At 44.6% G+C, this 23,518-nt stretch overlaps 1 protein-coding gene across 1 annotated transcript; it reads left to right on the top strand.

Moving 5' to 3' along the window:
- The first annotated feature begins 1,684 nt into the window (after window positions 1-1,684).
- TXNDC2 (thioredoxin domain containing 2) lies at window positions 1,685-12,466 on the top strand. The gene is made up of 3 exons (XM_060200806.1): window positions 1,685-1,767; window positions 8,587-8,908; window positions 9,201-12,466. Exons 2-3 carry the CDS (start codon window positions 8,806-8,808, stop codon window positions 12,449-12,451), a joined length of 3,354 nt encoding a protein of 1,117 aa, XP_060056789.1. The 5' UTR covers window positions 1,685-1,767; window positions 8,587-8,805; the 3' UTR covers window positions 12,452-12,466.
- Window positions 12,467-23,518: the final 11,052 nt, after the last annotated feature.

Genomic DNA, 23,518 nt, shown 5'->3' with positions numbered 1-23,518 from the left:
TTGAGTTTGATAAGGGCTCATGTGTGGTAAAAACCAGAACTGAATTGATAATACTTTGATTTTTTTATTTATAATTTAATGATGGCTTGCAAAATTATAATTTTATACTGCACCCACCACCAGAGTTCTGGGTGGTTTTTTTTTTTTTTTTTTTTTTTTTGCTTGCTTGTTTTGTTTTGTTTTGTTTTTACCAGAGCTCTGCTCAACTGTGGTGTCTGGTGGTACTGGAGTTTGAACCTGGGGCATTTGGTGCCATAGGCATGATGGCCTTACTGCATAAACACATACAATCTTTCTCATACAATCTTATTAGGTAACTAATTAATTTTTACCGGAGCTACTCAACTCTGCCTTATGGTGGTGTGAGGGGTTGAACCTGGGACCTTAGGAGGCTAAGGCATGAGAATCTTTTTGCATAATCATTATGCTATCTCCCCTTCCCTGAAAATGCTTCTTGTAATCATTGTTCATCCAGTAAGGAGTGAGTATCTATCTATTTAGTTGTAGATAAGCTGCTGTTGTTTGCTTATAGTTTCTACCAGACTCTGTTGGGTGCTCTGTAATAGATGCACTCCATTACTATTACAGATGTCAAGCAAAATTCTGAGTTATAAAAACACCTGGACCCCACCTCCCCAGAGCCCTGCCCCACTAGGGAAAGAGAGAGGCAGGCTGGGAGTGTGGATCGACTAGTCAACACCCATGTTCAGCAGGGAAGCAATTCCAGAAGCCAGACCTTCCACCTTCTGCATCCCACGATGACCCTGGCTCCATACTCCCAGAGGGATAAAGAATAGGAAAGCTATCAAGGGAGGGGATGGGATACGAAGTTCTGGGGGTGGGAAGTGTGTGGAGGTGTACCCCTTTTATCCTATAGTCTTGTCAATATTTCCGTTTTAGTCAATATTTCTATTTTATAAAATTTTTTTAAAAATTAAAAAAAAAAACCTAAGCCAAAGGCATCACTTAAGATATTGTAGGTCCGGGAGTCGGGCAGTAGCGCAGCGGGTTAAGCGCAGGTGGCGCAAAATGCAAGGACCAATGTAAGGATCCCAGTTCGAGCCACTGGCTCCCCACCTGCAAGGGAGGTGCTTCACTCGGTGAAGCAGGTCTGCAGGTGTCTATCTTTCTCTCCCCATCTCTGTCTTCCCCTCCTCTCTCCATTTTGCTCTGTCCTATCCAACAATGACGACATCAATAACAACAGTAATAGCTACAGCAATATAAAACAAGGGTAACAAAAGGGAATAAATAAATATTTTTTAAAAAATTTTTAAATTAAAAAAAAAAGATATTGTAGGTCCAGAGTGTATCTACTTCGTGATGTGTCCTGAAGACTCTTTTGATGAAGCCTTCCCCTCTGGGAGCTTCAGACAGCTCTGGAGACTCTGTGGACATGGCTGTTCCCCTGCCTGCACTGGGCTGTGCCACTTTCATGTAGCTGAAGGCACTTCTTGCCACTCTAGCATGGAGCGAGTGCTCAAGGACAGTAGCTAACACAAACATACCGGCTTGTTGTGTGCCCTAGACTCTGTCTTAGACATTGTATCATGCTGCAGACTCTGTCTTAGACATTGTATCACGCTGCAGCCCCCTTTATGAGGTACAGGCCCACGTCAAACATTGTAGCTGAGATGAGCTCAGAGGGCATCACTTGGGACTTGCTTCTGTGATGCTCTGGGTTCAGTCTTCAGCACCACCCCTGCTGGAGCAGAGTGATAGTGTGGTCTTGATCCTAAGAAAATACATCTTTGTTCAAAGTCACAGGTTAGCTCCTATTACTTTTTCTTTTCCTTACTCCCATTATAAGGATCACAAAGGACTTAAGGAGAAGTAACTCTTGTTTATTGACTACTTCCTATGAACTAAATGTTTTCACATTGTGTTTTATCAACAGAACCTGACAACAGTGTCCAGCTGTTCTCATTTGTGTGGCGTGATCCTGGAAACCTTACATAACTTTCTCAGTTTTGGTTTCCTTGCATATAAACTCAGTGTTAGCTTTTAAAAAAATTATTATAAATGTACTTTTCTAACCTTAAAAAATGAATTATTTATTGAGAGACCAGAGCATGCTTTATCCTGTGTGATGCTGGGGACTCAACCAGGGGGCCTCACATTCACCAAGAATGTGCTCTTACCCATGAGCCACCTCCCCGGAATGTTAGCATTCTTGTACCAGAAGAAGTGGATTGGGGAGGTGAGGGTTAACCAACTCAGTCCAGAAGAGCAGAGTCACTCCTTTAAGGAGATTTGCTGGTTTGACTGAAGTGTTATCTGATCCCTAACTGCTGGTTAGGGACCCCACTGCTTGGGCAGCTTGATTAATCCTCTTCACATCCCTGACCTCAGTGTTGACCTTTGCTCAGCCATGACAGAAATTCTTACCTGGTATTTTGAAAGGACTTCTTAATCAAGGTCAGATAATTTTGTTGCATTTTGTTCTTTTTTAAAAATTAAAAAAAAAACTTTTACTAATGATTTAATAATGATTAACAAGATTATAAGATAACAGGGGTATAATTCCATACAGTTCCCACCACCAGAAATCCATGTCCCATGCTCTCCATTGGAAGCTTCCCTATTCTTTATCCCTCTGGGAGTGTGGACCAAAATTCTTTATGGGGTGCAGAAGGCAGAAGGTCTGGCTTCTGTAATTGCTTCTCCATTGGACTTGGACATTGGCAAGTGGATCCATACCCCCAGCCTGTTTCTGTCTTTCCCTAGTTGGGCCGGGCTCTGGGGAGGGGAGACTTTGGGACACATTGGTGAGGTCCTCTGCCCAGGGAGCTCAGGATGGCATCACAGTAGAGTTTGCACTTGGTGGCTGGAAGGCAGTAAGATATAAAGCAGGACAAATAGTTTAATAAACAGGAACCCAAAGGTGGCAACAAAGCAGATGAACTTAGGGGTCTTTGTGCGAGGAGAAGCTAGGAAGTCTTTTTTAGTTATGTTCCAAGGGGCCCATGACTTTAGTAATTTTTGCTTGAGCCTGATATCTAACATGCAAGTAGACTAAAAATACTGTCTGGGAAGATGGTGTCAGAGTTGAAAATAGGACTAGAAAGCTGGATTAGGGCAGAGAGTAGCTCCCAAACATGAGGAAAGTCTATAAATACCATTAACTAACTATTTACCCCATCAGTCTGACCCAGAACTCAATCTATCATATTTAGCACAGGAGCCTGTGCAACCTCTGCATCACTGTTGGTCTGAGCTCACAGTTCGTGGTCACATCTGAGAAAATTCTAGGCTGCACTCATTTCAGGACCCGTCTTCCCTGAGAGGCAAAGTAGTTTCCCCCAGCCTCCATTTGGAGAGGGGGCAGTTCCTACCATTGCTGCTCTACAGTGAGAGTGAGGGCAAGGTCCTGGAGAGGCCTACAAGAGGGCTTATGACCATGTTTCTGATAGAAGTGACCAGTGATGGTGAAGAGAGAGATGTGTTAGAGGTCTGGGCTCATATCTGTGTTCCATATCTGTTCAAACCCTTCCTGAGTGGTGAGGTAGGGCTGCAGGTGTGTCTCCTCTTCCTTTCCATCTCCTCCCTCCCCTCTTAATTTCTCTCTGTGTCTATCTAATAATAAAGAAATAAAATTAAAGAAAGGAGAGGGAATTGTATTGTTGTGTGGAGAACTGAGAAATGTTATGCATGTACAAACTATTATATTTACTGTTGACTGCAAAACATGAATCCCCCAATAAAGAAATTTTAAAAAGCAGGGTGTAGGTGGCCAGGTGGTGGCACATCTGGTTGAGTGCACATGCAAAAGGGCCCGGGGTTGAAGCCCCTGGTCCCCACCTACAGACTGGGGCAAGCTTTGTGACTGGTGAAGCTGGACTGCAGGTGTCTGTCTCTCTCCTTCTCTATCACCCCTTTCCTTCTCAATTTCTGCCTGACTCTTTTTTTTATATTTATTTTATTTATTCCCTTTTGTTGCCCTTGTTGTTTTATTGTTGTAGTTATTATTGTTGTTGTCGTTGTTGGATAGGACAGAGAGAAATGGAGAGAGGAGGGGATGACAGAGAAGAGGAGAGAAAGATAGACACCTGCAGACCTGCTTCACCACCTGTGAAGCGACTCCCCTGCAGGTGGGGAGCCGGGGTTCGAACCAGGATCCTTATGCCGGTCCTTGTGCTTTGCGCCACCTGCGCTTAACCCGCTGCGCTACAGCCCGACTCCCTCTGCCTGACTCTTTTTTAAATATGTATTTATTTATTTATTATTTGATAGGACAGAGAGAAATTGTGAGGGAGGGGGGATATATAGAGAGAAAAAGGAATGGAGCCCTGCTTCGCTACTCATGAAGTTTTTCCTCTGCAGGTGGGGACCGGGGGCTTGAACCCAGATCCTGTGCATGCTAACATGGGCATTTAACCAGGTGTGCCACTGCCTGACCCTCTGGTTGTCTCTATCCAATGAGTAAATAAAGGCAGAGAGAGAGAGAGAGAGAGAGAGAGAGAGGGAGGAAGGAAGGACGGACACCTTATTTATTGCTCTCTTCTCACTCCCCAGGCCCCCTGTAGGTCTCGGAGGCTTGCATCTCTCCCTCCTGTTTCTTCCTCTCTAGGTTCTGAACGTGGATTTCCATGGTGTCCCTAGTTTCTTTCTTTCTTTCTTTCTTTCTTTCTTTCTTTTTTAATTAAAAAATTATCTTCATTTATTTGATAGAGACAGCCAGAAATCAAGAAGGTAGGGGGAGGTACAGAGGGAAAGAGACAGAGGAGACACCTGCAGCCTTGCCTAACCACTTGCGAAGCTTCCCCCCTACAAGTGGGGACCAGGGACTCAAACCCGCATCCTTGCGCACTGTAACATGTGCACTAAAGCAGGCGCACCACCACCCGGCCCCTGTGTCCCTAGTTTCTTTTCTCTTTTTTTTTTCTGCCTCCAGGGTTATTGCTGGGCTCAGTGCTTGTGCTATGAGTCCACTGCTCCTGGAGGCCATTTTTTCCCCTTTTGTTGCCCTTGTTGTTTTTATCATTGTTGTGGTTATTATTATTGTTGCTGTCGTTGTTGGATAGGACAGAAAGAAATGGAGAGAAGAGGAGAAGACAGAGGGGGAGAGAAAGACAGACACCTGCAGACCTGCTTCACCGCCTGTGAAGCAACTCCCCTGCAGGTGGGGAGCCAGGGGCTTGAACTGGGATCCTTAAACCGGTCCTTGCGCTTCACTCCACCTGTGCTTAACCCACTGCGCTACCGCCTGACTCCCAACACTGCACCTTTTCATTTCCCTTTGCTGGCTCTCTTTTTTTTTCTGCCTTGAGGGAGAGAAAGTAAAGACACTACAGTACCGTTCCTCCTCTTGTGAAGTTTCCCCTTGTCCATGGTGCTCCCACTTGCTTCCCAGGGTTTGCTGGATCCTCAAGCATGATAAAAGGTGCACTGTGCGGGGCTGGGTATGGTAGTAGTGCACATGGCATGAAATACAAGGACCGGCGTAAGGATCCCGGTTCAAGCACCCGGCTCACCCACCTGCAAGGGATTCACTTCACAAGCGGTAAAGTGGGTCTGCAGGTGTGTCTGTCTTTCTCTCCTTCTCTTTGTCTTCCCTTCCTCTATTTCTCTGTGTCCTATCCAGCAGCAACAGCAATAACAACAACAGGGAAAAAAAATGGCCACCAGGAACAATGGATTTCTAGTGCAGGCACCAAGTGCCAGTGATAACCCTGGAAGCAAAAATAAAATAAAATAAAAAGGGGCACTATACTATCTCCTGGCCCCCTTGCTGGCTTTTCTGAACTACTTAAATAAATAAACCATCCCTGTGGATTTTCCTTCTCAGTCCTACTTGATTCACTGCTTCCCCTGTGATCTCATCCAGTTGAACAATTTCAGCTGTAGTTTTTATGAAACTGGCTTTCAAATTGACTTCTTTTTTTCCCCTTCGCTTGGCTGTGGGGCTTCCCTTTACTGGGCCGACTTTTTCAGAAAGAAAGAATGAAACTGACAAGGAAAGAGGGAAAGAAACCATCTCACTGAAGTGTCATTTAATTTGGCGGGAGCCAAGATGGAGCCTGTGTTGTGCAAAGCAGTGCAGTATCCAAGTGAGTTGTCTTGCAGGCCCTCTGACTGACTAAAAAATATATATATTATTGGACAGAGACAGAAACTGAGAGGGGAGAACTCCCCTGGAGGGGGGGCCCAGGGGCTTGAACCTGGGTCCTTGCGCACTATAATGTGTATGCTTAGCCAGGTGTGCCACCTCCTGGCCCCTCCAATTGATTGCTTTGCAGAGATCTGACCTCCCTTCCAGCTGCAGGGTGGGCACACCCAGCGCACATCTGATGGCCCTGTGGGTGTGCTGACCCTGCCCCCATTAACTGCTCCATGCAAGTTGCTGAGGCTTCTAATAGTTGCGGCTCTTCCAAGCATTTGTCAAACTATGTCAATTTTTAAAATTTTTAATGTATTTATATATATTTATTTTCCCTCTGTTGCCCTTGTTTTTTATTGTTGTTGTAGTTATTGATGTCGTTGTTGTTAGATAGGACAGAGAGAAATGGAGAAAAGAGGGGAAGACAGAGACAGGGAGAGAAGGACAGACACCTGCAGACCTGCTTCACTGCCTGTGAAGCGACTCCCCTGCAGGTGGGGAGCCGGGAGCTCGAACCAGGATCCTTACGCCGGTCCTTGTGCTTTGCACCAGGTGCGCTTAATCCGGTGCACTACCGCCGGACTCCCAATTATGTCAATTTTTATTTCTTCACATTTCTTCAACCTTTTAACCCTCCTTCCACAGTTCTAGTTAGACGTTCTCAACTACTATAATGATTTCTTAACCTATGTAAATGCTGTCTTTGGCCCTTCAGTCTAGTGCTGAATTACTAATACGGATTTATTGCACTACGGGTTTTACCACATCACTTCCTCAAAGCTTGCTGGAACACCTCCAAGCAAATGAAGTAAAACTCTAATTTTATCTATGGTGAAATATTCTTCTCATCTCATCCCTTCACTTATAAATCACTGTGGCATTTCACCTACTCATAAAAGTGAAATGATGGGGGTCTGGCAGTAGCAGTGGGTTAAGCACATGTGGCGCAAAGCGCAAGGACAAGAGCAAGGATCCCGGTTAAGCCCCTGGCTTCCCACCTGCAGGGAGGTCGCTTCACAGGCAGTGAAGCAGCTCTGCAAGTATCTGTCTTTCCCTCCCTGTCTCTGTCTTCTCCTCTTCTCTTGATTTCTCTCTGTCCTATCCAACAACGAACGACATCAACAACAATAATAACCACAACAAGGCTACAACAAGAGCAACAAAGGGGGTTAAAAACTGGCCTCCAGGAGCAGTGGATTCATAGTGCAGGCAGTGAGCCCCAGCAATAACCCTGAAGGCAAAAAAAAAATGAAATGATGTTTGTATGTGACAGTACATTGTCTATTTTGGGTTGTCTGGGAAGTCATAGTGCATTTTTGCATAGAAAAATGCATCATGACTTTTCCAACAACCCAAAAGAAAGCATGGTGAGTCTGGTATTATTTCTATTGAATAGGACAGAGAGAATTTGAGAGGAGGAAGAGAGGTAGAGAAGGTGAGAGACAGAGACACCTGCAGCTTTGTTTACCACTCATGAAGCTTCCCCACACACACACAGGTGGGAACTGGGGGGTTGAACCTGGGCTCCTGTGTATGGAGATATGTTACCAAGAAGCTAATTTAGTGTTATTTTTATTTATAATTTTTTTATTTTTGCCTCCAGGGTTATAGCTGGAGGTTGGTGTCTGTAGTACTAATCCACTGCTCCTGGAGGCTATTTTTTTCCCCTTTGTTGCCCTCATTGTTTATCGTTGTTGTTATTATTGTTATTATTGTTGCTGTCGTTGTCGCTGGATAGGACAGAGAGAAATCGAGAGAGGAGGGGAGACAGAGAGGGGGAGAGAGAGATAGACACCTGCAGACGTGCTTCACCGCCTGTGAAGTGACTCCCCCCCACAGGTGGGGAGCCAGAGGCTTGAACTGGGATCCTTGTGCTTTGTACCATGTGCGCTTAACCTGCTGTGCTATCACCTGGCCCTGCTAATATAGTGTTATATTGTAGGGTCAGAAAAGCAGAAAACTCACATGGCACTCTGGTTCTACAGAAAAAGCTCTCTGAGCTCACCTAACTTACACGCATGCTAAGGTTTAACCCACCTCTCTCCGTGCCTGGAGAGGCAGCCCGGCTATTGTATCCACTCTTAGTTCCAACCTTTGGTGCACAAAAGGGGTGGTCGTTTCATTTCTTCCTTTTAGGGAGAGAATCCTTCTGTTTACTTTCTACTTGCCTCCAAATAGCCCTTATATCAGGTATCAGACAGTCGGGCAGAACTTTGCAGAAAATGACAACATGGCTAGGAGGACACACTTAGCAGGTGGTGTTGGTGGCTGAGTCATATAGAGAAAGATGGAGCTGGAAAGTCCTCCAAGACTGTAAGAAATTTGCTTTAGTTTTTCTAGACCTTAGACAAGGTGTTTGGCAAACTTCCTTCACAGGCAACATTGTGTCCTTGGAAGAGTTGCCTAACTTTGCTAAGGCTCAATTTTCTTATTTTGTATAGTGGAGATCATAATGACACTTAGCTCAGTGATTTGTTGTGTTACAGGAAATAATCAGGCCCTGGACAGAGCCTCTGCAACAGTATGGCCATCCGAACCAAGACTGTCTAGAAACCCTCAAGTGTTATAGTGGGTACATGTAGGAAGGAAAACCAACTGTAAGTATCAACTGGATAGACAGTGTTCCTCAGCGTGAGATGTTAGGCTGGAAAAAGTTGGGAGACATGGCTCCTTTTTCACTCTGAGCCTTCTCTGATGGTGCAGAGATGGACAAGGAACCCAGCATGGAAAGTGACGAAGCAGAAACCACGGAAGAAGGGGAAGTAAAGACTGACAAACAAGAAGAAACAAATCAAGGTGACACTAATGGTAAGGGGAAGGGAAAAGGGACCCCCCTAGGGCAATGGTGTACCTAGATAGTAGAGAGCGGTATCAAACTTAACAGAGAAAGCTGTACTTTAGAAAGAAAACAAAAACAAAACCAGATATATGCAACCATACGCTACCTGGTCTTCTGTTGACTGTTGACTATGATTGTTACAACTAATTTATCATCCATAAGACTACTTTTGTGAACTCTGAGGATACTAATCTATGGAGTAGATGGGCAGAACTTTTTGTTTACTCTTTCACATTTTCATTTTATTTTTGGTTTGTTCAGAAAGCCCATTATTCCAGGTTCAGCCCAGCTATGGAACACTCCTGGTCTCAGACCCAGCCCCCACCCAGGAAAAGACCTCTGTCCATGAAGTCAGCGACTTACCACTCATACCTGCACAGGAACAAGAAGTGCCAGGCACTGCCCTACCTGAGCAAGGTGAGGACATCTCTAAATCCTCAGTAAGCTCCATGCAACCCAAGCAAGCCAACAGCACCGACTCCTCACCAAAAGCCATCTCACCCAAACAGACTGACGCCCCTAGCTCAGCAGCCAAATCCATGCAGCCTAAGCGGACTGATCCTCCGGACTCTCCAGCAAGAACCACCACACTCAAGCAGCCTAATGTGGCCCAGCCCCCAGTAGAAGCCATCTCGCCCAAACAGACTGACACTTCCATATTCTCAGCAGAAACCATTCTCCCCCAGCTGAGTAACACTCTTGACTCCACAGTAAAAACCATTTCCCCTACGCAAGGCAATATATTCACATCTTCAGAAGAAACCACTCCACCTGAGGAAGATGACATGCCCATTTTCTCAGCAGAGACCAGTTTGCCCAAACAGGATAACATCGCCAAGCTCTCAACAAAAGGCATCTCACCCAAGGCAAGAGAGTCCCTCAAATCCTCCAATGAAACTGTCTTACTCATGCAGGGTTATACTCCAACCCTCTCAGCAAAAAGCACCTCACCCAAGGCAAGAGAATACCCAAAGTCCTCCAATGAAACTGTCTTATCCGTGCAGGGTTACACCCCAACCCTCTCAGAAAAAAGCATCTCGCCCAAGGCAAGAGAGTCCCTGAAGTCCTCCAATGAAACTGTCTACACCCCAACCCTCTCAGAAAAAAGCATCTCACCCAAGGAAAGAGAGTCCCTGAAGTCCTCCAATGAAACTGTCTTACCCAGGCAGGGTTACACCCCCACACACTCAGCAAAAACCATCTCACCCAAGGCAAGAGAGTCCCCCAAGTCCTCCAATGAAACTGTCTACACCCCAACCCTCTCAGCAAAAAGCATCTCACCCAAGGCAAGAGAGTCCCCCAAATCCTCCAATGATACTGTCTTACCTATGCAGGGTTACACCCCAACCCTCTCAGCAAAAAGCATCTCACCCAAGGCAAGAGAGTCCCCAAAGTCCTCCAATGAAACTGTCTTACCCAGGCAGGGTTACACCCCAACCCTCTCAGAAAAAAGCATCTCACCCAAGGCAAGAGAGTCCCCCAAATCCTCCAATGAAACTGTCTTACCTATGCAGGGTTACACCCCAACTCTCTCAGCAAAAAGCATCTCACCCAAGGAAAGAGAGTCCCCAAAGTCCTCCAATGAAACTGTCTTACCCAGGCAGGATTACACCCCAACCCTCTCAGCAAAAAGCATCTCACCCAAGGAAAGAGAGTCCCCAAAGTCCTCCAATGAAACTGTCTTACCCAGGCAGGGTTATACCCCAACCCTCTCAGCAAAAAGCATCTCACCCAAGGAAAGAGAGTCCCCAAAGTCCTCCAATGAAACTGTCTACACCCCAACCCTCTCAGCAAAAACCATCTCACCCAAGGCAAGAGAGTCCCCCAAATCCTCCAATGAAACTGTCTTACCTATGCAGGGTTACACCCCAACTCTCTCAGAAAAAAGCATCTCACCCAAGGCAAGAGAGTCCCCAAAGTCCTCCAATGAAACTGTCTTACCCAGGCAGGACTACACCCTAACCCTCTCAGAAAAAAACATCTCACCCAAGGCAAGAGAGTCCCCCAAGTCCTCCAATGAAACTGTCTACACCCCAACCCTCTCAGCAAAAAGCATCTCACCCAAGGCAAGAGAGTCCACAAAGTCCTTCAATGAAACTGTCTTACCCAGGCAGGACTACACCCCAACCCTCTCAGCAAAAACCATCTCACCCAAGGAAAGAGAGTCCACAAAGTCCTCCAATGAAACAGTCTTACCCAGGCAGGATTACACCCCAACCCTCTCAGCAAAAACCATCTCACCCAAGGCAAGAGAGCCCCCCAAATCCTCCAATGAAAGTGTCTTACCCAGGCAGGATTACACTCCAACCCTCTCAGAAAAAAGCATATCACTCAAGGAAAGAGAGTCCACAAAGTCCTCCAATGAAACTGTCTACACCCCAACCCTCTCAACAAAAAGCATCTCACCCAAGGAAAGAGAGTCCTCCAAGTCCTCCAATGAAACTGTCTTACCCAGGCAGGGTTACACCCCAACCCTCTCAGAAAAAAGCATCTCACCCAAGGCAAGAGAGTCCCCCAAGTCCTCCAATGAAACTGTCTTACCTATGCAGGACTACACCCCAACTCTCTCAGCAAAAAGCATCTCACCCAAGGCAAGAGAGTCCCCAAAGTCCTCTAATGAAAGTGTCTTACCCAGGCAGGGTTACACCCCCACACACTCAGCAAAAGCCATCTCACCCAAGGCAAGAGAGTCCCCCAAGTCCTCCAGTGAAACTGTCTACACCCCAACGCTCTCAGCAAAAAGCATCTCACCCAAAGCGAGAGAGTCCCCCAAATCCTCCAATGAAACTGTCTTACCCAGGCAGGGTTACACCCCAACCCTCTCAGAAAAAACCATCTCACCCAAGGAAAGAGAGTCTACAAAGTCCTCCAATGAAACTGTCTTACCCAGGCAGGATCACACTCCAACCCTCTCAGAAAAAACCATCTTACCCAAGGAAAGAGAGTCCCCAAAGTCCTCCAATGAAACTGTCCTACCCAGGCAGGATTACACCCCCACACACTCAGCAAAAACCATCTCACCCAAGGCAAGCAACATCTCCAAGTCCTCAGTTAAATCCACCCTACCTGAGCAGATTGATGTTCCCAAGTCCTCAGAAGAAATTGCCCAGCCCACCCAGCCCACCCAGCCCATCCAGCCCGTGGAAGAGATCATTCAGCCAGAAGAAGAAATAGCTAGCTTCCTGGAGGTTGATAAGGTCAAGGTGATTCTGAGCAAGGAGGAGTTTGAGCTGGCACTCACAGAGGCTGGGGAGAGGCTCGTGGCCGTGACCTTCACAGCCAGGTGGTGTGGGCCTTGCAGGTTCATCAAGCCTTTCTTCCACTTCCTGTCTGTGAAGTATGAGGATGTGGTATTCCTGGAAGTGGATGCAGACGATTGTGAGGAACTGGTGAGAGAGCTCGAGATCATTGGCTTTCCTACCTTTCAGTTTTATAAAAAAGAAGAAAAGGTGGGCGAATTCCGTGGTGCCTTTGTGGAGAAGGTTGAATCAACCATTGTAGAATTAAAGTAACCATATATTCTGAAAGCACTGTGTTATTTATTTACCCGAGCTCTGCTCAATTCTGGCATAAGGTGATGCTAGGGATTGAACCTTAGCTCTCAGGAGGAACTTAGTCATGGAGTTCTGTTGCATAACCATTATGCTATCTCCCCAGTCCCCTGAAAGTGTTGTAAGCAGCGTTGACAACTGTGATTTTTTTTTATTTACAAACAAAAACAAAATGAGTAACAAAGTGTATGCCCAAAAGATTATATTCTTGTAAATTACAGATATGAAGTCTGCTCTTTAAAAAAATAGTCAATGAATTAAAGCATATTATCACTTTTTTGTTGCTGTTATTGTTATAGGCATGTATGACAGAATTTCTTCTAGTGGCTATGGAAAGTTTAGCTGTCCCATATAGTCCATTTTGTTTTATGTCACTCATTCTTGAAAATTCAACTCTTTTCATGTTAGTAGCAATGTCAGAATGTTAGAGAATTCTTCTGCAGAAGTACACAATTTAAGACAAAGTAGAAACTTGTCTCTTCATGCTCACCTATCTCTGGAATTTCTGATAAGATGCTTTTGGAAATAAGGAATTTGAAAGATTCACCTGTCTCTAGCCCCTCCTTATTCACAGGGTGTTATGGCAGACATGAGAAATTCCAGGGGTCCACCATGCCTGAATGGAATTTTGTGGATGGCAGAGCCAAAACCAAGTCAATATTTCCAGATTTCAAGTCCAGTTCTCGTTTTACTAATCCATGCTTAGACCCAGAGCTTAAAATGTCTGGTCTCTTAGAGAAATACCATCATTATTCAAGTTGGAGTTAGTATGATCCATGGAGCCATTATGACATCAGCTCCTGCTGCCAAAATCCCCCCATTGTACCCTTAGTAACTGCTGTCTTCGCTTTCTGAAACATAAAGCCAGGGAATGACCAGGGCTTCATGCGTGTGTAGCATATGATACTGCGGAGCTAATCCCAGTCCAGCTTTCTTCTTCTTCTTCTTTTTTTATTTGCTTATTTTCCCTTTTGCTTCCCTTGCAGTTTTTTTTATTGTTGTTGTAGTTATTGTTATTAATGTCATTGTTGTTGGATAAGACAGAGAGAAATGGAGAGAGGAGGGGAAGACAGAGAGGGGGAGAGAAAGAGAGACACCTGCAGACCTGCTTCACCGCCTGTGAAGTGACTCCCCTGCAGGTGGGGAGCCAGGGATCTTCACGCTGGTCCTTGCACTTTGCAGGGGCGAGGAAGCTTCATAAGTGGTGAAACAGTGCTGCAGGTGTCTCTCTGTTTCTTTCCCTCTTAATCTCCCTTTCTCTGCTCAGTTTCTCTCAGTTTTCTCTGTCTCTATCCAATAATAAATAAATAAATAAATATTTTCAAAAAGTTACTTGGGAAAATGCAAAAGTTACTTGGGAAGATGTCGTCATTCTGTTACATATTAGTCAGAATTATATTACTTTTAGTATACAAATTGAGAGTAATGTCTCAGGATAATATAGCAATTTCAAATAAGAATGAGCTCTGGAAAGAAGAACAGGGAAGAGTGGAATTGTTCTCACACAAAGAACTCATCTACAGAGCTCATGGTGGTTTTCACTAAACACACTAAGGGGTCTCACCTGGCCTCTGGAGACTCATCTTACTGGTAGAGCTTGAGGAGGAAGGAGGAAAGTAGAATAAAAGACCAAAAGACCACTTTTCTCTCTAGACCTCAGGGAAGTCACAAAGCTTTGGCGTTTGAAAGGCAAAGTGAAATGCAAGTCTAATGACTCATAGATCGATATCTTTCACAGACATTAGGAAGAAGCAGGAAGAGTCACCAGTCAGCTAATGATTCGTAGCATAGAAATGACAGAGGAGGTTAGCCATCTCCCTGAGAAGGCTTTAAAGATTTCTTTAATTCATGCTAGCTAACAGTAAGTGGCTAGGCTACAGTGTATTGTCCTGCTCTTAGAAGCAGCCAAGAGGCGGGAGGTAGAGCCACCAGGTAGTGAAACGGTGTAGCAGTGATGGGTACCTCGTGAGCTCAAAAGCATTCAAACGCATTCATACGATACAAGTAGCTCCACATAGAACTGAGCCCCAAGTTCGAGTCTTGAAACGGTGGGCACCATGGCTAGAAAAAGCTCTAGAAAAAAACTCCACCTGTGGGGGAGCAGTTCCTGTCTCTCTGCCTACTTCTCTCCAAATGACAAAAAAAAAAAATGCAAAAGTTGACTTGAGAGAGGTGGAATCACCCCTGCATGCGGCCCTGTGCCTGGCAGTCTTCAGGCCTTGTCTACAGTATGGGTGCTTTCTTGATCTGTTTAAGGAAGGGGTCAAGATTTATGTGTTGCAGACACAAGGCACTTATTACTGATATTCAGGTCATAGGTATCTAGAAATTGAACGTGATTGCAACACTTAAAACTATATTAATAAGCTATTTTTAAAAATATGTATTTCTTTATTCCCTTTTTGTTGCCCTTGTTTTATTGTTGTAGTTATTATGGTTGTTATTATGGATGTCGTCCTTGTTGGACAGAACAGAGAGAAATGGAGAGAGGAGGGGAAGACAGACAGAGAGGAGGAGAGAAAGATGGACACCTGCAGACCTGCTTCACCGCTTGTGAAGCGACGCCCCTGCAGGTGGGGAGCCAGGGGCTCAAACCAGGATCCTTGCACTTTGTGCCACCTGCACTTAACCCGCTGTGCTACCACCTGATTCCCAATAAGCTAAATTTTTTTTGTCATCATCAGGCTTCACTACTCTGTGCTGACTTTTTGTTCCGATAGAAAGAGACAGAGTGGGAGGGACAGGATAGCGTTGAGGTTCTCCCCAGAGCAGTAATAATCCATGTGGTGTAGCATGGGACCCAACCTGGCTCCAGCACATGGTTGAGCAGGCACTCACCCAGGGGAGCTATGTCACCTGTTCCTGGATAAACTGATGTCCACTTATTTGGTCCATTAAAATTTTATTTAAATTTTTTTTTAAATTTTAAAAAATATTTATTTCTTTATTCCCTTCTGTTGCCCTGGTTGTTTTATTGTTGTAGTTATTATTGTTGTTGGTGGTGGTGTCATTGTTGTTGGATAGGAACAGAGAGAAATGGAGAGAGCAGGGGAAGACAGAGACAGGGAGAGGGAGAGAAAGACAGACACCTGCAGACCTGCTTCACCGCCTGTGAAGTGACTCCCCTGCAGGTGAGGAGCCGGGGGCTCGAACTGGGATCTTTAAGCTGGTCCTTGCACTTAGCGACACCTGGGCTTAACCTGCTGCGTTACCGCCCAACTCCCTAAAAATTTTTTTATTATCTTTATTTATTGAATAGAGACAGCCAGAAATTGAGAGGAGAGTGAGAGAGAGGGAGAGAGGGAGACACCTGCAACATTACCTCTCACAAAACTGTCCTCCTGCAGGTGGGGACTGGGGGCTTGACCCTGGGTCCTTGTGCACTATAATGTGCATTCAACCAGGTGTGCCATCCAGCCCACTCAATTTTACCACTAGGTAAATTGTCATAGAAGAAGAGACTATTCCAAGCTCATGGACTGTCCATTAGGAAACCTGCTTAGTGCTGCATGTGAAACTAAAATAGCATTTGTTCTGAATTAAAATTCATAAATCAATTTCAGTTTTTTCTCTCTTTTTTCTTTTTACTTTATTTACAGGGGGGTTAATGTTTACCATATGGTTGTTGGCGTGTGATGCATCAGCACTCCGTGAACATGTCCACTGCTTCCCACCCTCCGCAGAGTCTTTTGCTCTGGTGCTATATGCCCAGCAAAGCAATGTCTTGCTCTTAGAACACTTTCTCGGGGGTGGGCGGTGGCGCAGTGGGTTAAGCGCATGTGGCGCAAAGCGCAAGGACCGGCGTAAGGATCCCGGTTCGAGCCCCCGGCTCCCCACCTGCAGGGGAGTCGCTTCACAGGCGGTGAAGCAGGTCTGCAGGTGTCTGTCTTTCTCTCCCCTTCTCTGTCTTCCCCTCCTCTCTCCATTTCTCTCTGTCCTATCCAACAACGAATTGCATCAACAAGGGCAATAATAATAACCACAACGAAGCTACAACAAGGGCAACAAAAGGGGGAAAAAATGGCTTCCAGGAGCGGTGGATTCATGGTGCAGGCACCGAGCCCAGCAATAACCCTGGAGGAGGAAAAAAAAAAAAGAACACTTTCTCCCCTTCCTGTAGTGCTTAAACTGAACATCTTTTTTTTTTTTTTTTTTTTGTAACAATCCAGTTGGCTTTAGTTTTTTTTTAAATTTTACTAGTGATTTAATGCTGACTTGCAAAACCATAAGATAACATTGGTGTAGTTCCACACCTTTCCCACCGTCAGAGTTCTGTGTCCTCATTCCCTCCACTGGAAACTGCAGTCCTGCTCCCCAAATCACAGATAAGGGATGAGTATCATTTCTTATCTGTCTGTCTATCTCCATATATTTTTTTTCTCCAACTTTTCCTGTGGTCTTGCCCTTGAAACATACAGTTCTGAGGGAGAAAGAAAGCAAAAAAAAAATAAATAAATAAAAGGAAAAAAGGGGTGTAGTGCATTCCTACAACTACATATATATATATACATATATACATATATGTGTATATATACATACATATATAAACATATATACATATATGTGTATATATACATACACATACACATATATATGTATATATATACACATATATACACACATATATGTATATATATACATATACATACACATATATATGTATATATATACATATATATACATATATGTGTGTATATATACATATAGACATATATATACATATATACATATATATACAACTACATATATATATTTATATATATATAAATATATATATATATTTTTTACTTAAAAACACCAATCTATGGGGGTCAGGTGGTAGCGCAGTGGGTTAAGCTCACATGGCATGAAGCACAAGGGCCAGTGTAAGGATCTCGGTTTGAGCCCCCAGCTTCCCACCACCTGCAGGGGTGGTCACTACACAAGCAGTGAAGCAGGTCTGCAGGTGTCTGTCTTTCTCTCCCCATCTCTGTCTTCCCCTCCTCTCTCTATTTCTCTTTGCCCTATCCAACAACAATAACAAAGGCAACAAAAATGGGAAAAATTACCTCCTGGAGCAGTGGATTTATAGTGCAGGCACCGAGCCCCAGCCATATAACCCTGGAGGCAAAAAAAAAAAAAAAAAAAAGAAATCAAAGCAAAGCAAAGCAAAGCAAATCAAAGCAAAGCAAAGCAAAACAAAACAACCCACCAATCTATGATCCTCTTAGACTTTCAACAATAGACACACACACACACACACACACACACACACACTTATCAGCTGAAGCCCTAGTTGCTTATTGCAACATATCAGAAATAGCCTAAAGGTTCAGACTCAGGAATGTAGATGAATACCGTCCATACAATGGATAGTTGTGCTGCTCAGCTTCCATAAAAGACCTTGGAAACATTCTTTGACCAGCATAACAGTTATGCAAAAAGACTGTCATGCCTGACACTTCACAGTCCCAGGTTCAATCCCCTGGTTCATAGAAGCTAGAGTCCAGTAGTACCTTGAGAAAGATAAGGGGTGTGGGAGGGGAGGGAGAGGGGAGTGAGGAGACTAAAGAGAAAAATGATAGCATCCTGAGCAAGCTAAAGGGCATTAGTGGAAAAACCAGCTAAATTATTTTTTTTAATTTATTATTATTATTTATTTTCCCTTTTGTTGCCCTTGTTTTGTTGTTGTAGTTATTGTTGTTGATGTCGTCGTTGTTGGATAGGACAGAGAGAAATGGAGAGAAGAGGGGAAGACAGAGAGAGGGAGAGAAAGACAGACACCTGCAGACCTGCTTCACCGCCTGTGAAGTGACTCCCCTGCAGGTGGGGAGCCGGGGGCTTGAACTGGGCTCCTTAGGCCGGTTCTTGCACTTTGCGCCATGTGTGCTTAATCTGCTGCACTACCGCCCGACTCCCAAACCAGCTAAATTCTAAGGTCTGTGAATTAGTTGATACTGAGTATTCTTTTCTTGTTTTGATTATTGTTCCATAGTTATTTTAGCCTTAGGGGAAGCTGGGGGAGGGATATGAGTGGACTCTGGACTCTTTCGGGCAAGTACAAAATGATTCCCAAGAACATATGAACCTGTTCTATACGATGACTATGTATCGGTGAGCAAAATAACTATCAGTTGATTTGCTTCATGTTATGTACCTCATTTTACTTATCGACCTTTATATTTTATTTTTGCCTCCAGAGTTATCGCTGGGGCCTTGTGTCTTACCTAAAAGTAAGACGATAGCAGATGAAATTCGGCGTCTTTGTGTTGGAAGAAGCTAGGAAGTCTATTTTAGATATATTCCATACTCCCAGCCTGTTTCTGTTTTTCTCTAGTGGGGCAGTGGTCTAGAGTGGCGGGGCTCCAGGACACATGTGTGAGGTCACACATTGGTAAGGTTGGCATCATGGTAGCATCTGCAACTTTGTGGCTGAAAAGCATTAAGACATAAAGCAGAACAAATTATTTAATAATCAGGAATCTAAAGGTAAGACTCTAGCAGATGAAATGTGGGGTCTCTATTTTGAAAAAGACTAGTAGATCTATTTTAGGTATATTCCAAGGGTCCCATGACTTTATTAATTTTTGCCTGAGCCCTATAGGCTTTTTTTTTTTAAATTTTACAATGGTCTAAAGACAATATGCATTCAGTAGAAACTGTACTTTGGAATTTTGAATTTTGACCTTTTATCATACTCTCTTGTGGTGCAGAGAAGTGGCAGTAAGCCAGGGCTCCTCCAGCCCTGCAATTATAAAGATAGTCAACCCACAAGGACGGTCAGTGTTTCCAGAGTCACTGGCTAACGACAGTTTAAACTTAAGATGAGTTTATGGGAGGGGGAGAGCCCCATTGTAAGTTGAGAAAGATCTGTACTAAGGATATTGTGCTAAGTAAAGTACTAAGACCATTCACAATGGTTGAACCATTCCTCTTGCTTTCACTCAGACTCTATTATTATAAAGGAATGAGTCGGTGGAGTCCAGGCGCCAACATGAATAGACTGTTTCCTCTATGTTCTCCTTACAGGTGCTGCCACTGTGGTGAGTGAATGAATAATACCCATATTTAGGTTGGACTTTCCAGGTCCTTGACGGACAATTTACCTGGCAGGGTATCTTACTGCAGGGTCATGTAAACTACAGTCAGCCTCTCAGCTTTCCGGTTTAAGGCTACAGGACACAATCATCGCTTCAGTAGAAAGTAATTCCAGAATAGACGAACATACCGGGTTTGAAATGCAATTATTCCAAAGTGACTTAATATTGACCAGACTTGGGTGACAGTACTAGGATCCAATTCAACAAGATGTCTAACTAGAGTTCTTCCCACCCCTGCCAAATGTGTTTACTGATGAGGGGAGGTGGGGGAGAGAATCAGAGCATCAGTCCAGTATATGTGGTGTTGGGGAGAGAACTCAGGACCTCATTCATGAAGTCTGTTACTCTGTCACTTAACGATTTCCCTGACTGCTAAGTGGGATTCTTTTGGGAGTAACTATTTTGTTAGAAGGTACTACTGAGTTGCTTTTGAAATTCCATTTTCTTCAGCTGACTTTTTTTTTTTTTAAATCTTAGCTCTTTGAGATACGTTATGGAAATAGGGATCCAGAAGAGGATATCCATGCTCATCTATGAATAAGCTATTGTGAAGCAAATAGCAACAACTGTGACATTTATTGAGCGCGGACAAGTGCCAGACTTTGCACTCAGATATTTACAACTCCTATCATTTAGTTTTCATAACAACCCTGTGAGATAAATACTGCCCCCTCCATACAGTGATAGTGCCAGGAGTATTGAATTCCATGAGTTTAAATTCTGACCCCCAAGTTTTTGTTTTAAAAGGCCAGGATATGTGAGAGGGAAAGGGCTGTTGAATAGAAGGAAGCAGAGAAGGGACTGCTAAATCATTTCTTAATGATTAAATCATTTCTTAATGACTGCTTAATCATTTCTGCTAAATGGGTGTCCTGATTCTTTTAGTGTGGAAAAAAATGGCACAGAAAATTCAACTCTTTTCACCATTTTAAGCATGTACCTCAGCGCACTAATTACATCTGAATTATTTGTGCCACTATGCCCATTCGTCCACAGAATCATTCTCATCTTTGTAAACTGAAGCTCTGAACTGAGTAAATATAAACTCCACCTTCCCCCTCCCCTCAGTACCTGCGGATCACCATTCTGCCGCCATCTGTATGAGTTTGACTACGTAGGGACTGCATGTAAGGAGATCAGACAGTATTTTGTTCTTTTGTGTCTAGCTTATTTTACTTGGCAGAATATCTCCAATTTTCCTAAGTATAATAGCGTATGTTAGAATTTCCTTCCTGGGAGTCGGGCTGTAGCGCAGCGGGTTAAGCGCAGGTGGCGCAAAGCACAAGGACCGGCATAAGGATCCCGGTTCGAACCACGGCTCCCCACCTGCAGGGGAGTCGCTTCCCAGGCGGTGAAGCAGGTCTGCAGGTGTCTATCTTTCTCTCCTCCTCTCTGTCTTCCCCTCCTCTCTCCGTTTCTCTCTGTCCTATCCAACAATGACAACAACAACAATAACTACAACAATAAAACAACAAGGGCAACAAAAGGGAATAAATAAATAAAATAAATATTAAAAAAACTTTTTTTAAAAAGAATTTCCTTCCTTTTTAAGACTGAGTAATATTCTACTAGATGTAGTCACCATATTTTTCTTATTCATTCATCTCTTGTTAAATTGTTTCTGAATGTTGGCTTTTATGAAAAGTGCTTCTATGAACACCAAATGCTTTCTTCTCTACTAACCAATCAAGCAAATGCCCTGCCCCAACAGCAAGAACAAATAATTAAAAAATCTTTTTAGGAAAATAAATTTCAAATGCCACAGCAGAGATCTGAAGTGAGTGTGTGTATGTGAGATATATATATGGACTTGGACATACAAAATTCATGATATTGAAGTGGTTAGATGTCTGCAAAGCATCTTCCAACTCTCTGCTGTAGTTAATTGCTCTTGCTTCTAATCTGTAATTCTTTTCAGTTCCTTCTCTTAAAACACATCGCTTAGAGGATTAGTCTGTTTATGTCCATATAGACCATTAAGTTCTTCTGAGCTGAAATTAGGTATTTGTTTTCTTTTTTGTCTGCCCTAGTCTGCACCATAGGACTTAGCTCCAAATAAATCACCAATCAGCAACTGAAATAAATGAATTAAAAGAAAAGCAAAGGAGTCGGGCAGTAGCACAGCGGGTAAAGCGCAGGTGGCTCAAAGTGCAAGGACTGGTGTAGGGATCCCAGTTCGAGCCCCCGGCTCCCCACCTGCAGTGGAGTCACTTCACAAGTGGTGAAGCAGGTTTGCAGCTGTCTATCTTTCTCTCCCTCTCTCTGTCTTCCCCTCCTCTCTCCATTTCTTTCTGTCCTATCCAACAACGACATCAATAACAACAATTCTTCTTCTTCTAGCGTTTGCCCTTCTTCCGTAGCCAGTCAACAGCGTCAGGTTGAGCCTGATGTCAAGTTTCGAGACCTCCTTTGAATCTGGAGAGGTGGCAGTCGTTGACTATGTGGGTCATAGTCTGTCTGGAGCCGCAGGGGCAGTTCGGGTCGTCTCTGGCTCCCCAGCGATGGAACATAGCGGCGCACCGGCCATGGCCTGTTCGATAGCGTTTGAGGAGGGCCCAATCATAACGTGCTAGGTCAAAGCCGGGTTGACGCTCGCAGGGGTCTGTGATGAGGTGTTTGTTCTTGACCTCAGCTGACTGCCAACTCTGTTTCCAAGAGACTGGAACAGAGAAGTTCAGTGTAGGCGTAGGGGACTAGATTGGGTGACGAGACGTCAAGCGTTGGACAGGGTGGGCGAAGATATCCGCGTATATTGGCAGGTCCGGTCGAGCGTAGACGTGGGAAATGAACTTAGATGATGCCGCATCCCGACGAATATCTGGCGGGGCGATGTTGCTAAGAACTGGCAGCCATGGGGGGTCGGGCGGTGGCGCAGTGGGTTAAGCGCATGTGGTGCAAAGCGCAGGGACCGGCGTTAAGGATCCCGGTTCGAGCCCCCGGCTCCCCACCTGCAGGGGAGTCGCTTCACAGGCGGTGAAGCTTGTCTGCAGGTGTCTATCTTTCTCTCCCCTTCTCTGTCTTCCCCTCCTCTCTCCATTTCTCTCTGTCCTATCCAACAACGAATTGCATCAACAAGGGCAATAATAATAACCACAACGAAGCTACGACAAGGGCAACAAAAGGGGGAAAAAATGGCCTCCAGGAGCGGTGGATTCATGGTGCAGGCACCGAGCCCAGCAATAACCCTGGAGGAGGAAAAAAAAAAAAAAAAAAAAAAGAAAGAAAGAAAAAAAAAAAAAAAAAAAAAAAAGAACTGGCAGCCATGGAACCGGGGTGGAACGGATGGTTCCAGAAATTATCCTCATGGAGGAGTATAATTTGGAATCGACCAAGTGGACATGGGGGCTGCGGAACCATACTGGGGCACAGTATTCTGCAGTGGAATAGCATAATGCCAGAGAGGATGATCGTAGTGTGGAAGCGCTCACGCCCCATGAGGAGCTGGCCAGTCTTGCAATGATGTGATTCCTCGCGCCCACCTTTGCTGCAGTTTTTTTTTTTAATATTTATTTAATTTATTTATTCCCTTTTGTTGTCCTTGTTGTTTTATTGTTGTAGTTATTATTGTTGTCGTCGTTGTTGGATAGGACAGAGAGAAATGGAGAGAGGAGGGGAAGACAGAGAGGAGGAGAGAAAGACAGACACCTGCAGACCTGCTTCACCGCCTGTGAAGCGACTCCCCTGCAGGTGGGGAGCCGGGGTTCGAACCGGGATCCTTATGCCGGTCCTTGTGCTTTGCGCCACCTGCGCTTAACCCGCTGCGCTACAGCCCGACTCCCCTTTGCTGCAGTTTTTATGAGATGTTCGTGAAATGACAGAGTGCGATCGAGAGTAACGCCAAGATAGACTGGCTGGGCTTCATGCCGGATTCTCGTATCGCCAAGCTGCACATTAAGCTCACGCGAGGCCGAGGCATGGTGCAGATGGAAAATAGATGATACCGTTTTTG

Source organism: Erinaceus europaeus, chromosome 10 (assembly GCF_950295315.1).
Source record: "Erinaceus europaeus chromosome 10, mEriEur2.1, whole genome shotgun sequence".
Taxonomy (NCBI): Eukaryota; Metazoa; Chordata; class Mammalia; order Eulipotyphla; family Erinaceidae; genus Erinaceus; species Erinaceus europaeus.
Note: the sequence above shows the minus strand (reverse complement) of the source record. Positions and strands in the feature narration are given on the sequence as shown.